We start from the raw sequence: 13,673 nt of genomic DNA on the forward strand, positions 1-13,673 counted from the left end.
ATATGTCATAAAATCCCAGCTGGATTTTGAAGAAAAAACCCCAAACACTGCAAATGTGTATTTCTTTGGTTTGTTTCAAAATGGTTAGGAGGAGTAGATCATCTAAGGTATACAAAAGGAACTGAAAAGCTGGTCTATCAGTAGATACTGTACATAGCATTATAGACTAGTGTATTTGTTGGTGTTTACAGGTAAGCTGTCTTCCCTTTAACATTTTTTAAATGGCAAAGTTTGCCTGTTTCAACTGCTTTCATATAAAAAGTGAATCTTCTCCTTCCATTGCATCCTTTTGTCACCTCCAGACAAAAAACTGTAATCCCTGTACCTAGGACTAAACATGGAAGCAATACTGAGGCTTTAGCTTCTGCAGAGTATATAAGCCTACCATCTCAGTGGCCTGAGTGACATCACCCGTGTGCTGGTCCTATCTCTCCATTTATTCTTGGACCACGTGGCTTATAAAATCCAGAATGAAGTGTAATGAGGGCCCAGAAATGAAATGCTCTCTCTCAAGGGAGGACAGGATGAAACAAGTTCCCAGAGGTAGTCAGACTAATCCAAAGGGCATGCCACAATAAAGTTCTCTATGAAAGCTACATAAGCAGGAGAAAGGAACTCACAAATGGAAGATGACTAAACAAAACAAATTCCTACTAAACAATAACTAAAAATGCAGAAGAAAAATAAAGCCTTCCTTGCCATCCAGGTTTATTAAAATGCAGGCTGTCCTTATATAACTGCAGGGGGCAGAAGCCTTTAGTATGTTCATTAGGGAACTCTCCATGGGCATCTAACTTAGTAAGAACTTAGATATTGCGGTGGTGGGTGCTATAGAAAATCTCTATCTGTTGATGAATAGCCAGAATTGCAAATTCCTTTTTCAAAATTAAAACTCTGTTATAAAGCATAGTATTCTTTTTTGTTCCAAAGACAACATTGTTACAAGCAACTGCCAAACAATGAATACTATCCAGCTGTTAACTGTGATTGTCTACTGTAGTTCAGTGACATGAACACAGAGCTTCTTCTCTATCTTGGTGGTCTACACTTTTCTATTTGTGCCAGTAAGAACTGTGCCTATACATTGAGTTAGATGGACTGGATATTTTAGTGAGTACCCATCAAAATACCCAGTGAAATCCCATAAATTCTTTTTTCTTTGTGGAAAAAGAAATGCTATGGAGTCCAGGTTGATTGCTTTATGACTGCTTGAGACTCTATTTCTGAAACATGCTTCACTTGAGTCACCAGATTTAGTTTAGCTGCAGCTGCTCCAGCATGTGGCTGTCCAGGCCTCATGCAATAACTAGAAGAGACAAAATAGTCCAGTCATGTGTGAATAGCAATGTATTTGCCTGGTGCTTTTTGAAACCTCTGTTAGTGTAATTTCAATAAATAATTCTCTTTCACTTCAAGCTTGTTGTTTGCTTTCTAGTTTTGGCGTTTTACATTGTGGTTAACTTATACTTGTGGGATGATAGGGTACTCAACAGTTTTTAAACTGATTGCATTATTAATTTTGCATTTTCTTGATGATGACAGCTGGAAATGATGAAAATGAAGGCCGGGAAGCAGCGAGGAAAATAAAAGAAGAAACTGTGAATGAAAAAGGTACCATACTGTATGCATTTGTAAAACAGCTGCTGTTTATACCTCATGGCATTTTTCTTACTGATTTAGATTAATCCTTTTCTGTGGCATTTATGTGCAAGCAAATGAGTATGTGTGATCATGTGTCTTTGAAATGTTGCATCTTGGGAAATGAGTTCCTTAATCATTGTTTCTGATTTTATGTAAAGATGCACTTTGAAAATGGCTTGACTATGTAATGCTTGGATGTTACAACAGAACTGCTTGTAGGTTCTGCAAGGGCCTTGTGTAGATTGCAGTAATTTGCTCTGTGTGTGCGTCTGTGTGTGTGTGTTTATGCATGCAGGGGCCCTTTGTAGACTGCAGCAATTGTGTGTGTGTGTGAGAGAGAGTGTGAGAGACAGACAGACTGACCGACAAAGTGTTTTCTTTTGTTGTGTGGGAAATCCCAGCAAAAGATATGTTTGGGAAGAGTGCTAACAGTGCAGGAATATAAGATATATGGATTCCTGCCCAGCTCTGCTCATTTGACACACGTCTAGAGCTTATCAAAATTGGTAACAGAATTCTCTTTTAAAAACAAACTTTCAAGATAAACAAGAAAAATGCCAGGATATACAGTGAAAAATAGCAAGTTCTACACTGGGAGAACAACAGTGTGCCTTTAAAATGCCTTGATATGTCAAAGAAAAGAGAATTTGTTACTTGTATCCTGGGTTGCTTTAATACTGCCTTTTGACCTATAATAAATCAATTTTATGCAAAGTACATGATCTGTATGAGTCAGAATCCTTGAAACCTCACTAGTAAAACAATTTTTCTACATTCCAATACACAATCTAATTCATTGGCTGGTAGAACGTTATTGTGTTGACTAATTATAATTTTTAACCTCTTAAAAAGATGTCTGAGTTTTCAAACCTTTATGAACTGGTTGAATTAAGTTCTCCCATACACAAAGGAGACTGTGATGTAGTCTGACCGATTGTCTGTTTAAGAAAGAGAAGACTGGTTTTGTGTAGACACAGCTTTATTACAGCTGGAAGAAAAGTCCAACTACTTCATCATGGAGCTGTGAGGATTACTTTAGTCATGTACTTTTCAATCTGTTCTATGAGTGATCAGTGAGAAAAGGAAAGTGACTTTATTTCTAAGAAAAGTCATATAGCAAACACTGTTCCCTGCCAATTCTAGTTTGTGATTTATTTTCTAGGCCATTTTATCTCTTAGAAATCACAGGGTGTAGTTCTTCCAAAGTAATTTGTGGTGACTCACCATCACTACTTTGATGTATATAATTCCTTGGCAAAATATGCTGCACAGATACTGGAATGCTTGAACTCCACCCTATTTAGGACCTTCAAGGCTTCTGTTAAAAGTTGCTTCTGCTTTGGGGGACTCTTTAATATTTACTGTTGTGGTGATTGAAAGAACAACAAATAGTTCATTAAGATTTATCTTTTTTGATTTTAAAAAATTGGCACCCACCATAGCTTCAGGATGCATAATAAATTAACAGAATCCTAAAAGCAATAGGGTAATTGCTATACTTTTTAAAACTTTTATTGGGAGTTTCTTTTGTGAGAAAGGCCAAATTTTGAGTAAGTTATGTTGGTAAATGTACACTCAGTTGAATAATCCAGATCTCTTTTACTCTTACCCCAGTTAAGAAATCATTCCCAGGACCTTGGGCTCATCTAACCCTCTGAACTAAGGAAACACGTTTTTTGAATGATAACTTCTTTCAGCCTGTATTTGGTAGAACCCATACATTCAGAAAGATGAGGCAGTACTAAAGATGAGCTATATCAAGACTGGCTTAGTTACAGCTCTAGTGACTAAGAGACATCAGTAAATATAGATCCTGATGGGTCGGTATCTGTAAAGGCTAGACAATTCTTAAATTAAATTTAGAAAATAGGACAGAGTTTGGATTTTTATGCATGCGTCACTCTGTTTCACAAGGGAATAAAAGAAGAACACTGTTCTTGGGGAAAGGGTGGGAGAAGGGGAAAACATCCCGAGGGGAGAAGATGACTGGAAAGAGAGAAATCCGGGTCCTAGTGAAGTCAGTGGTAAAACGCCCTTTGACTTCAATTGGGTTTGGATTTCAACTTAAAATATATATTGAAAATGTTTTCTTGGGGTTGTTCTTTTTTTCCCTCTCTCTTCATGATGAAGAATGATATTATTTTCAAGTTAGAAATATTAAAAATGTCAAGTCCAATCTTCTTCAGTTTTGCTGGAAGACTCCTGGGAAGCCAGAATGATGTAAAAGTTGTGATGAGGGGATATTACTATTATTCATTATTTGTAGTCTCATATTGCCTAGGACCGTGGTCCCCAACCCGGTGCCCGCGGGCGCCATGGCGCCCGCCGGGTTCTTTACATGCGCCCGCGGAGCAATCTGGGCTGGCAGGTGCCAGCCCCGGGCGCATGGCCGGTCCCAGCCCCGGGTGCGCCGCGCATGCCGGTGCCGACCCTGACCCCCGCCCCCGGGTGCGCCGCGCGTGCCCTGGCCGTGGCCCTGGCACCGGCCCCGGCCCCGGCCCCAGCCCCAGCCCCGCCCCCGGGGGTGCCGCACGTGCCCCAGCCCCGGCCCTGGCCTTGGCCCCGCGGCGCTTCCCGGGGGGCGCCGGCCGCGGGCGCGTGGCTATGGGGGGAGCCCCGCCCCTGGGCATGTGGCTGGGGGTCTGCCCCCGGGCGGGCAAGTGTCCCCGCCCCCTGGCGCCCAGCGGGCGAACGGCCACGCCCCCTGGCGCCCGACAACCTGAAAAGTTTGGGGACCACTGGCCTAGGATCACCTGTGATGGACCAGAGCCCATTAAGATAGGCACTATACAAACACAGCATGGCAGACTGTGTCTCTGCTCCAGAGGCTGGTAGGTTATTTCAGACAATAACATGCATGAATGCCTTCTTTTTGCTTTCCTAGATGTTAAATTTGAATTAGGAAATGTTTCTCTCATATTAGCAGAAGATTTTAAGGGACTCCCTTCTGAAATAGTGGACAAAGTTGGGATGGGTAAGGGATGTGACTGGAATTTATCAAATAAATTCTTAGTTGTGGAAATTCCCTTCCTAAACAGAATTTTATCATGAGACTAATCTATTCATATGGGGAAAAGTTGGCTCTGGCAATTGCATGTTATAAGGAGGGAGCTAGGAGCTTTTTCCTGTCTCTCCTACTCATCATGCACACCCACAGAGACTGTGCTCTCCTAGCAGCTTAAGAGCGCAAGTCAGAGAGAAGAGGCTGGCCATATACATGCGGACCACAATATCTTAAGGAGAGAGGGAAAAAAATTGTGCCCTTGAAGATACAGAACTTCCACTGATGTGGTGCTTGTTCACCCAGCCCCAGCTGTGGCTCTGATTGTTGATGACATAATCTGGTGCATGGTTATTACTTAGCAGACTACTGCAGTTTGTCTGTGATAGAGTGCCTCTTCTCTACCTCTGCTGTGGTTTTCTTGCTACTCATTTCATTTATAATCTGCATTTCAAACAGAAGTTCATCTGTGGAACAGAAGTTAAATCTGTGGATTTAGTATGCCATGTGTTATGATAATGTTTGAATTTGCATTAGTAGTCACAGTAAACGTTGGGTAAGGTTAATCAGAAACCTCTCCTTTTTAAGCTGTTTGTGATTAAGGTGGTTTTACTCCTATTTCTCCCCTAACTTTTAAATAGGATTATTCTAGGAGGGGGTGGGTGAGATTGTGGCCTGCATTGTGCAGGGGATCAGACTAGATGATCATAATGGTCCCTTCTGACCTTAAAGTCTATGAAATATTTCCTCTTGAGCCTAATTGTTATAACTCCAGGTCCCACACCGTGTTTGTGACGGCCTTCCTTTTGTAGTATACTTAGTAAAAGAATTCATGTTTATGCATAAGCTTTTGATAATTTTCAATTCCATCCCCATCCAGGAATACAAATGGAGCATAAATAACATTTCGGTCATGTTTATATATTAGTTTAATGCATGTGTATCTTTGTACTCAACAGGTCAAGTCCATTTTATCCACACAGATATAAACCCAGAGTAACTGGGTTAGAAGAGTTGATCTGCATTTTTGCTGGCATCACTAAGTGCAGAATTTGTGCCAAAGACTTCTAAATGCCCACCGATCATTCAACTATGTGTATTTTGGCTATGTCTACACTAGGAGCCATGGGAATCCCATCCTTATCTCCAAGTGTAAACATAGACTTCCATATAATTCAGTGCTAGTAATTGTATGTAAATATGAATTAACACATTTGCATTCTCAAACCATTAGAACGTTTCAACAATATGACTACTAATATTAACAAAACAAGGAAATACTTTAACAGACTTGTCTAATTAGCTTCCATGAAATGTTCTGCTCAGCAAAATCTCTAACAGGTTAAGCTTGTATGTAAGTCTTTGTAGGAGCTGTATGTAAAAGTGTATGAGGGTTTAGAATCTGGTAAAGTTGAAAGAACCTCTGATAATAGCAGTGTTGGATGGGTTGAATGACAAACAAATCAATTTTCTTGCCCTTCCCTACTTTCTACATAGTAGCTAACATGAAAATATGTTCACAGTCAGCAAGTATGTCTATTTCTATGAGTTTGTTTGCCTTTTAATTTTAAGCACAGGGATTTTTAGTGAGTATTTGAGGCTATTTAAAATAACTGAGAATTTTCAGTTTTTTCTATGAGCCTTAACATCTTATAAATTGAGATGTGATGTTAATAGAACAGCGGTTCAAACACTAATAGAATTACACTGAGGGTTTATAGAGAAAAAATGAGCTGTAGACATAGAGAAAAAGATACAGGCAGAATCTTTGAAATGTAAAATGTATTCATAATGCAGACACCAGCTATATCTATCTATTTCTGTAATTCCCATTTCCCTTGGAAATATGAAATGGAATTCATTAGTGGGCTGTGCTATAAGGAAACCTGATTTTCTTTTATGTGTTTTTTCCTGATACTAGGAAACAACAAAACAAACCCAGATAAACAAACACAGTGATAGCTGTGGGCAGAGAAACAAAGTTCTTTCAAATATTTAGAAATGAGTTTCTTCTTCTACATCATTGGGTGTGTCTAGACTACCGGGGTTTTTATTCCCGAAAAAATAGCCTTTTTTTGAAAAAACTTCCCCTTCATCTAGACTACTGCCATGTTCTTTCAAAAGTAAATCGAAAGAATGCAACAGTTTTTTTTGACTGCGGAAAACCTGGTTTTATGAGGAATAATGCCTTTTCTCTAAAGTGCTCTTTCGAAAAAAAAGGTGCTATGTAATGCAAACTGTGCTTTTTCGAAAGAGAGCATCCAGACTGCCTGGGCAATATTTTTGGCCTGGGGCCACTTCAAGCATTTTTGAAGTGGCCCCAGGCCACCCCAGAAGGGTCAGGGCCTAAACCAGAAGGGGGCCTAAACTGGAAGTCCCTTTGCCCCCCCTTCCCACTAGGCACCCATGTCCCTGGAAGGGTGGGAAGAGGCTTTGCAAGCTCCCCACTCCCAGGCCAATCAGGGCTTGGGGGTAGGGGAGCTGCGTGAAGCTTCCTCTGCCCTGCCTCTGCCCTACGCGAGTGTACAGCACTTTGAAGTGTCGCGCGCTCCTTGCAGGGGGTACAACAGTGGACCCTGTTGGCCTGGTTAAAGACTGAACCCAGGGATGGCTGCTGAAAGGACACCAACCAGGGGTACTAAGGGGAGCCCCTATTGTTCTGTTAAAGAAATCAGTGCCTCCAAGGGGAAGCCTTGGTGCCATAGCCTCATAACAGGGCTGTGAGAGAGAACTAGAGACTCTATAGCACGGAAGGAAGAGACAGTGTGTGCAACACACTGTTAGAGGCTAGTAATGTTCCACTGGACCCAAACCTCAGAGGTTAGAATTTCATCGATCACACTGTTCTATTAGAGATAGACAGGGGGAAAGCAATTTAAAAATGAAATCACCTCTGCAAGACTTCAGAATTCTTCTGTTTCACCCTTCACACATATTGGTCCTTTTTTCCATCTCCGGAGGCCTGATGTCAGGTAGGCAACTATCCTGCTGATAGAAACGGGGCTAGATTTCACTCTTTTTGCAGACACCAGAAGCTCTCACAATATAACAGTGTGAGATACTCCAAGCCCTGCAGTTCAGTAAGTGATCTTTGAAGGGTCCTGAAAGACAAAGGGAAAAAAAGCAGGGTGTTGAACCAGTGTTCCACTGGGAGAATGCCCTTAACCACAAGGCTTGTGGGTATGTTGGAGCCTCTCTCAATTTCTCTTGTCGAAACTGTTCTGCATCACATCAAGTCATTTGGAGCAGAGACTTGAATCTTGTCCACATACCACATGAGTGCTCTAACCATTGGGCTATAGCACCTTTCTCGCTCAGTCTCAATGAATACGGAGTTTTTTAAGCCCTGGCTATATATACAGGTTCTTAGACTGTAAGATGTTTGGGGCAAGGACAGTCTTTTTATCCTGTGTTTGTACAGCATTATGAGGTCCTGGATCATGACTGGGGTCTTAGGCAAGACTGCAATATAAATAGTAAGTTCTGTCTATAATACAGCTCTTGAAAGCAGAGTTGGACAAATTTAAAGCAAAAAAGTAGAAAAAGGTGAGGGTTATATGAAGTACAGAACCTTTGCTGTAGTTCTACATTCCTAATAGAAAGTCGGGTATTCATTTGCACTTCTAAATCCCTCTCAAACTATCTAAGGAGTTTCAGGAAATCCGTAATGACTGAGCCTTCACTTTGCAGTGTTTTGTGAGCCCCCGACTATAAAATTGCACTGAGAAAAGAACATCTTGCTAATGAGATTTACTTTAATGAAAGAGAAGAAACCTTGAGATGTAACATGAGTTGCATGGGATTCCTAATTCTAATATCTGGATTTGCACTTTTGCTGTTTCAGTATGTGATGTTTCGGGGAAAGGGGGAATTGATGTTAACCAACACCAGTGCTTGATTTACTTTGGTTTCATAGTCTTTATATATGTCTCAGTGGCAGACAGAATGTTAAATAAAGTGCTATGTACTCTAACCAAGATTACTATTGATTTCATGCTGCTTGACAAGAGTAGCTCTTCAGAATGGATATGACTCAAGGTGACAAAATGAATCAAATCATCTTTCAAACATTTAGTGTGACCTAGTTGAAAAACAATCCTTGTCAGTGTTTTATCTCCCTAATACAAAAATCTATAGGCCTGGTATAAGAGTGATACCTAGATGGCTGTGGGCCAGATTTTCCGATTGTGTATGTTTCCTCTTCTGTTGCTCGCATGCCCATGTTCTTGCTTTTTTGCATATGTAACCCACGCATCTACTGGGTGTGATTCACTGTCATGTAGTGGCACTAAGAACACACAGGGTGTGTCTAGACTACAGGGTTTTTTGAAAAAAGTGGCCTTTTTAAAAAAAACTTCCCTTGCGTCTAGACTGCTGCTGTGTTTTTTGAAAGTAAATCGAAAGAAAGGGACAGTTTTTTTGACTGTGGGAAAACCTCGTTTTATGAGGAAGAACGCATTTTTTTCGAAAGTGTAATGCAAACTGTGCTTTTCCGAAAGAGAGCATCCAGACTGTCTGGGTGCTCTTTCGAAAAAGTGGCTTGCTTTTTCAAAAGTACTAGTTGAGGTCTAGATACTCTTTTTCGAAAGTATCTTTTGAAAAAGTCTCTTTTGAAAGAGACTTGCAGTCTAGACATAGCCTTACAGGGAGAGAGAGAGAGAGAGAATTAGTTTGCTCTACAGCCTTAGCTAAGAGCCAGCTGGATTTATAGCTCAAGCTGTAGAGGCTCATGCACTAAACTCCAGAGGTCCCGTCAGTTCCGCTTGGTGGTGGTTACACATACTTAATTTCTTAAGTTCCTAGAACACAGATCTCATTTAAATAGTGCCATGCCTCTTTTCTCTCTTATAATTTCATAGCCTTACACATACTTAATTTCTTAAGTTCCTAGAACACAGATCTCATTTAAATAGTGCTATGCCTCTTTTCTCTCTTATAATTTCATAGCCCATCTGAAAACCTGCTGCATTTCTGTGAGGGTAGGAAGAGAAGAAAATCGTGCCTTTTTTTTTCCTCTCATTGGACAATTCTTCTGTAAAAAGATTTAGCTTGTTAACTCACAGATAGAGCATGGCTTTGGACTGCAGTTGTGTGAAATGTTCACCATGCAACATTTGGCTTCAGGTTTTATCATGTTCTTGAAATTCAGACCAAGGCTGTGGACACCCTGTACTCCATGTAATACTTGGTACCCTATGTTGACAACTTTTATATGGCTTTCATAGAATATCAGGACTGGAAAGGGACCTCAAGAGGTTATCGAGTCCTGTCCCCTGCCCTCATGGCAGGACCCAGTACTATCTAGATCCCCTGATAGACATTTATCTAACCTACTCTTAAATATCTCCAGAGATGAAGATTCCACAACCTCCCTGGGCAATCTATTCCAGTGTTTGACCACCCTGACAGTTAGGAACTGTTTCCTAATGTCCAACCTAAACGTCCCAAGAAGCTCATTGCTTCTTGTTCTATCCTCAGAGGCCAGGAAAAACAATTTTTCTCCCTCCTCCTTGTGACACCCTTTTAGATACCTGAAAACCGCTATCATATCCTCTCTCAATCTTCTCTTTTCCAAATTAAACAAGCTCAATTCTTTCAGTCTTCTTCATAGGTCATGTTCTCTAGACCTTTAATCATTCTTGCTGCTCTTCTCTGGACCTTCTCCAATTTCTCCACATCTTTCTTGAAATGAGGTGCCCAGAACTGGACACAATTCTCCAACTGAGGCCTAATCAGCACAGAGTAGAGCGGAAGAATGACTTCTCGTGTCTTGCTCACAACACACCTGTTAATGCATCCTAGAATCATGTTTGCATTTTTTGCAACAGCGTCACACTGTTGACTCTTATTGAGCATGTGGTCCACTATAACCCCTAGATCTCTTTCTGCCGTACTCCTTCCTAGTCAGTCGCTTCCCATTCTATATGCATGAAACTGATTGTTCCTTCCTAAGTGGAGCACTTTGCATTTGTCCTTATTAAACTTCATCCTGTTTACCTCAGACCATTTCTTCAATTTGTCCAGATCATTTTGAATTATGATCCTGTCCTCCAAAGCAGTTGCAACCCCTACCAGCTTGGTATCATCTGCAAACTTAATAAGTGTACTTTCTATGCCGATATTTAAATAGTTGGTTGATGAAGATATTGTACAAAACCGGTCCCAAAACAGACTCCTGTGGAACCCCACTTGTTATACCTTTCCAGCAGGATTGTGAACTGTTAACAACTACTCTGAGAATGGTTATCGAGACAGTTATGCACCCACCTTATAGTAGGCCCATCTAAATTGTATTTGCCTAGTTTATTGATAAGAATATCATGCGAGACCGTATTAAATGCCTTACTAAAGTCTAGGTATACCACAGCCACTGCTTCTCCCTTATCCACAAAACTCGTTTATCCAAAGAAAGCTATCAGATTGGTTTGACATGATTTGTTCTTTACAAATTCATGCTGGCTGTTCCCTATCACCTTCCCTATCATTCTCCAAGTGTTTGCAGATGATTTCCTTAGTTACTTGCTCCATTATCTTTCCTGCCACAGAAGTTAAACTGACTGATCTGTAGTTTACTGGGTTGTTCTTATTTCCCTTTTTATAGATTGGTACTATATTTGCCCTTTTCCAGTCTTCTGGAATCTCTCCTGTCTTCCATGATTTTCCAAAGATGATAGCTAAAGGCTCAGATATCTCCTCTACCAGCTTCTTGAGTAGAGAAAACCTGGATGCATTTCATTAGGCCGTGGTGACTTGCAGACATCTAACTTTTCTAAGTGATTTTTAATTTGTTCTTTTTTTAATTTTATCTTCTAAACATACCCCCTTCCCAGTAGCATTCACTATGTTAGGCATTCCTTCATCAGACTTTTTGGTGAAGACTGAAACAAAGAAGTCATTAAGCATCTCTACCATTTCCAAGTTTCCTGTTATTGTTTCTCCCTCCTCACTGAGCAATGGGCCTACACTGTCCTGGGTCTTCCTCTTGCTTCTAATATATTTATAGAATGTCTTCTTGTTTCCCTTTATATCTGTAGATAGTTTGAGCTCGTTTTGTGCCTTTGCCTTTCTAATCTTGCCCCTGCATTCCTGTGTTGTTTGCCTATATTCATCCTTTGTAATTTGTCCTACATTCCATTTTTTATATGACTCCTTTTTCATTTTTTGATCATGCAAGATCTCCTGGTTAAGCAAAGGCGGTCTTTTGCCATATTTTCTATCTTTCCTGCACAGCGGAATAGCTTGCTTTTGGGCCCTTAATAACGTTCCTTTGAAAAACTGCCAACTCTGTTTAGTTGTTTTTCCCTTCAGTCTTGCCTCCCATGGGACCTTACCTACCAGCTCTCTGAGCTTACCAAAATCTGCCTTCCTGAAATCCATCATCTCTAATTTGATATTCTCCCTTCTACCATACCTTAGAATTACAAACTCTATGATTTCATGATCACTTTCAGCCAAGCTTCCTTCTACTTTCAAATTCTCAGCCAGTTCCTCCCTATTTGTTAAAATCAAATCTAGAACAACTTCCCCCCCCCCCCCCAGTAGCTTTTTCAACCTTCTGAAATAAAAAGTTGTCTTTAATGCAGTCCAAGAACTTATTGGATAGTCTGTGCCCCGCTGTGTTAGTTTCCCAACATATATCTGGATAATTGAATTCCCCATCACCACTAAATCCTGTGTTTTGGATGATTTTGTTAGTCGTTTAAAAAAGCCTCATCCACCTCTTCCGTCTGGGTAGGTGGCCTGTAGTAGACCTCTAGCATGTCATCACCCTTGGTTTTTTACCCCTTTTAGCCTAACCGAGAGACTCTCAACACGTCCGTCTCCTATGTCCATCTCCACCTCAGTCTGTGTGTGTACTTTTTAATATATAAGGCAACACCTCCTCCCTTTTTTCCCCACCTGTCCTTCCTGAGTAATCTGTACCCTTCTATACCAATATTCCAATCATGTATTATCCCACCAAGTCTCTGTGCTGCCAACTATGTCATAGTTGTATTTATTTATTAGCACTTCCAGTTCTTCCTGCTTATTACCCATACTTCTTGCATTTGTATATAGGCATCTAAGATACTGATTGGATCTTGCCTCCCAGTTCTGCCTTGTCCCACCTTTCTCTCTTCTATTGTAGCCCACACTACCTCCCATTTCTGACCAGTCTCCCAAGTCTCCATGTTCTTCACTTACCCCTGGGCTTTGGTCACCTGTCCCTGTCAAACCTAGCTTTGATGTGTTTGCTGCAAAATGCACCTTGTGTGAAAACTCATAAGCTGCTAAATACATTATTATATGTTGAAATTTGTGTAAATCACTGTATGTAAAATAATAAGCTTTTGCTATATGAATGTTGTTGAAATATGTTGTAGATCTGGGTAATGCCAGATAGTTTTTCAGATACAAGGACACACTTGTAACCCCAAACAGGTGTCAAGTGAGCCATCACTTAAATAGTCATTCTTCAGCAATGTGAGAGTGTAAAAAAGACATTTATGTTTCCTTCCAGATACAGTGAGAATTTTACACGCACAGGGGACTGTTGTATCTACGTCTTGGTGTAGAGGGAGGTATCGTGGCCTCCACAAGATGCCTCTCTCTTCTTTCCTTCTCTCTGCTTATGAGAACTACTACTCGCACAGAACTGAACGAAGGAGGGAGTGGTTCCACAGTGGAAAAAGACCGAAACTGTGCAATGTATTGCACCTCCTGGTGAAACAAACATTTTGCTTTTATGTCTATTTAGCCAGATAAAGTTTAGGAATTAGCTTGTTTGTATTTGTGCTTTTATTTCTTTTTTTACCCAATTCTGACTATTATGCCTGACCATTTAAAATCAGTTTCTCTAGTTCATAATTTGTTTTATTTTATTGTTTTATGTAAAAGTATGTTTGAAGTGTTTGGGAAATTTCTACTCAGGTGAACAGAGCTGGGCAGTATCCATTGTTGGAATGACGGATTATTTATGATCTTGGACAGTTCAGTGGGATACTGATCAGGACAAGACACATGTTTGTGGGGGGCAAGGTTGGGACTGGAG

At 40.6% G+C, this 13,673-nt stretch overlaps 1 protein-coding gene across 4 annotated transcripts in view; it reads left to right on the forward strand.

Moving 5' to 3' along the window:
• DHRSX (dehydrogenase/reductase X-linked) overlaps positions 1-13,673 on the forward strand; it is a 290,229-nt gene that overhangs the window by 129,891 nt on the left and 146,665 nt on the right. For 3 of the 4 annotated variants that reach the window (XM_075915713.1, XM_075915699.1, XM_075915707.1), the window contains exon 3: positions 1,543-1,611. The exons of the other annotated variant lie outside the window; for it this stretch is intronic. In XM_075915713.1, coding sequence (XP_075771828.1) covers positions 1,543-1,611 — 69 coding nt within the window. The remainder of the gene's footprint in view (positions 1-1,542; positions 1,612-13,673) is intronic. 4 annotated transcript variants of the gene reach the window in all.

Source organism: Pelodiscus sinensis, chromosome 1 (genome assembly GCF_049634645.1).
Source record: "Pelodiscus sinensis isolate JC-2024 chromosome 1, ASM4963464v1, whole genome shotgun sequence".
In the NCBI taxonomy this organism is placed as follows: domain Eukaryota; kingdom Metazoa; phylum Chordata; order Testudines; family Trionychidae; genus Pelodiscus; species Pelodiscus sinensis.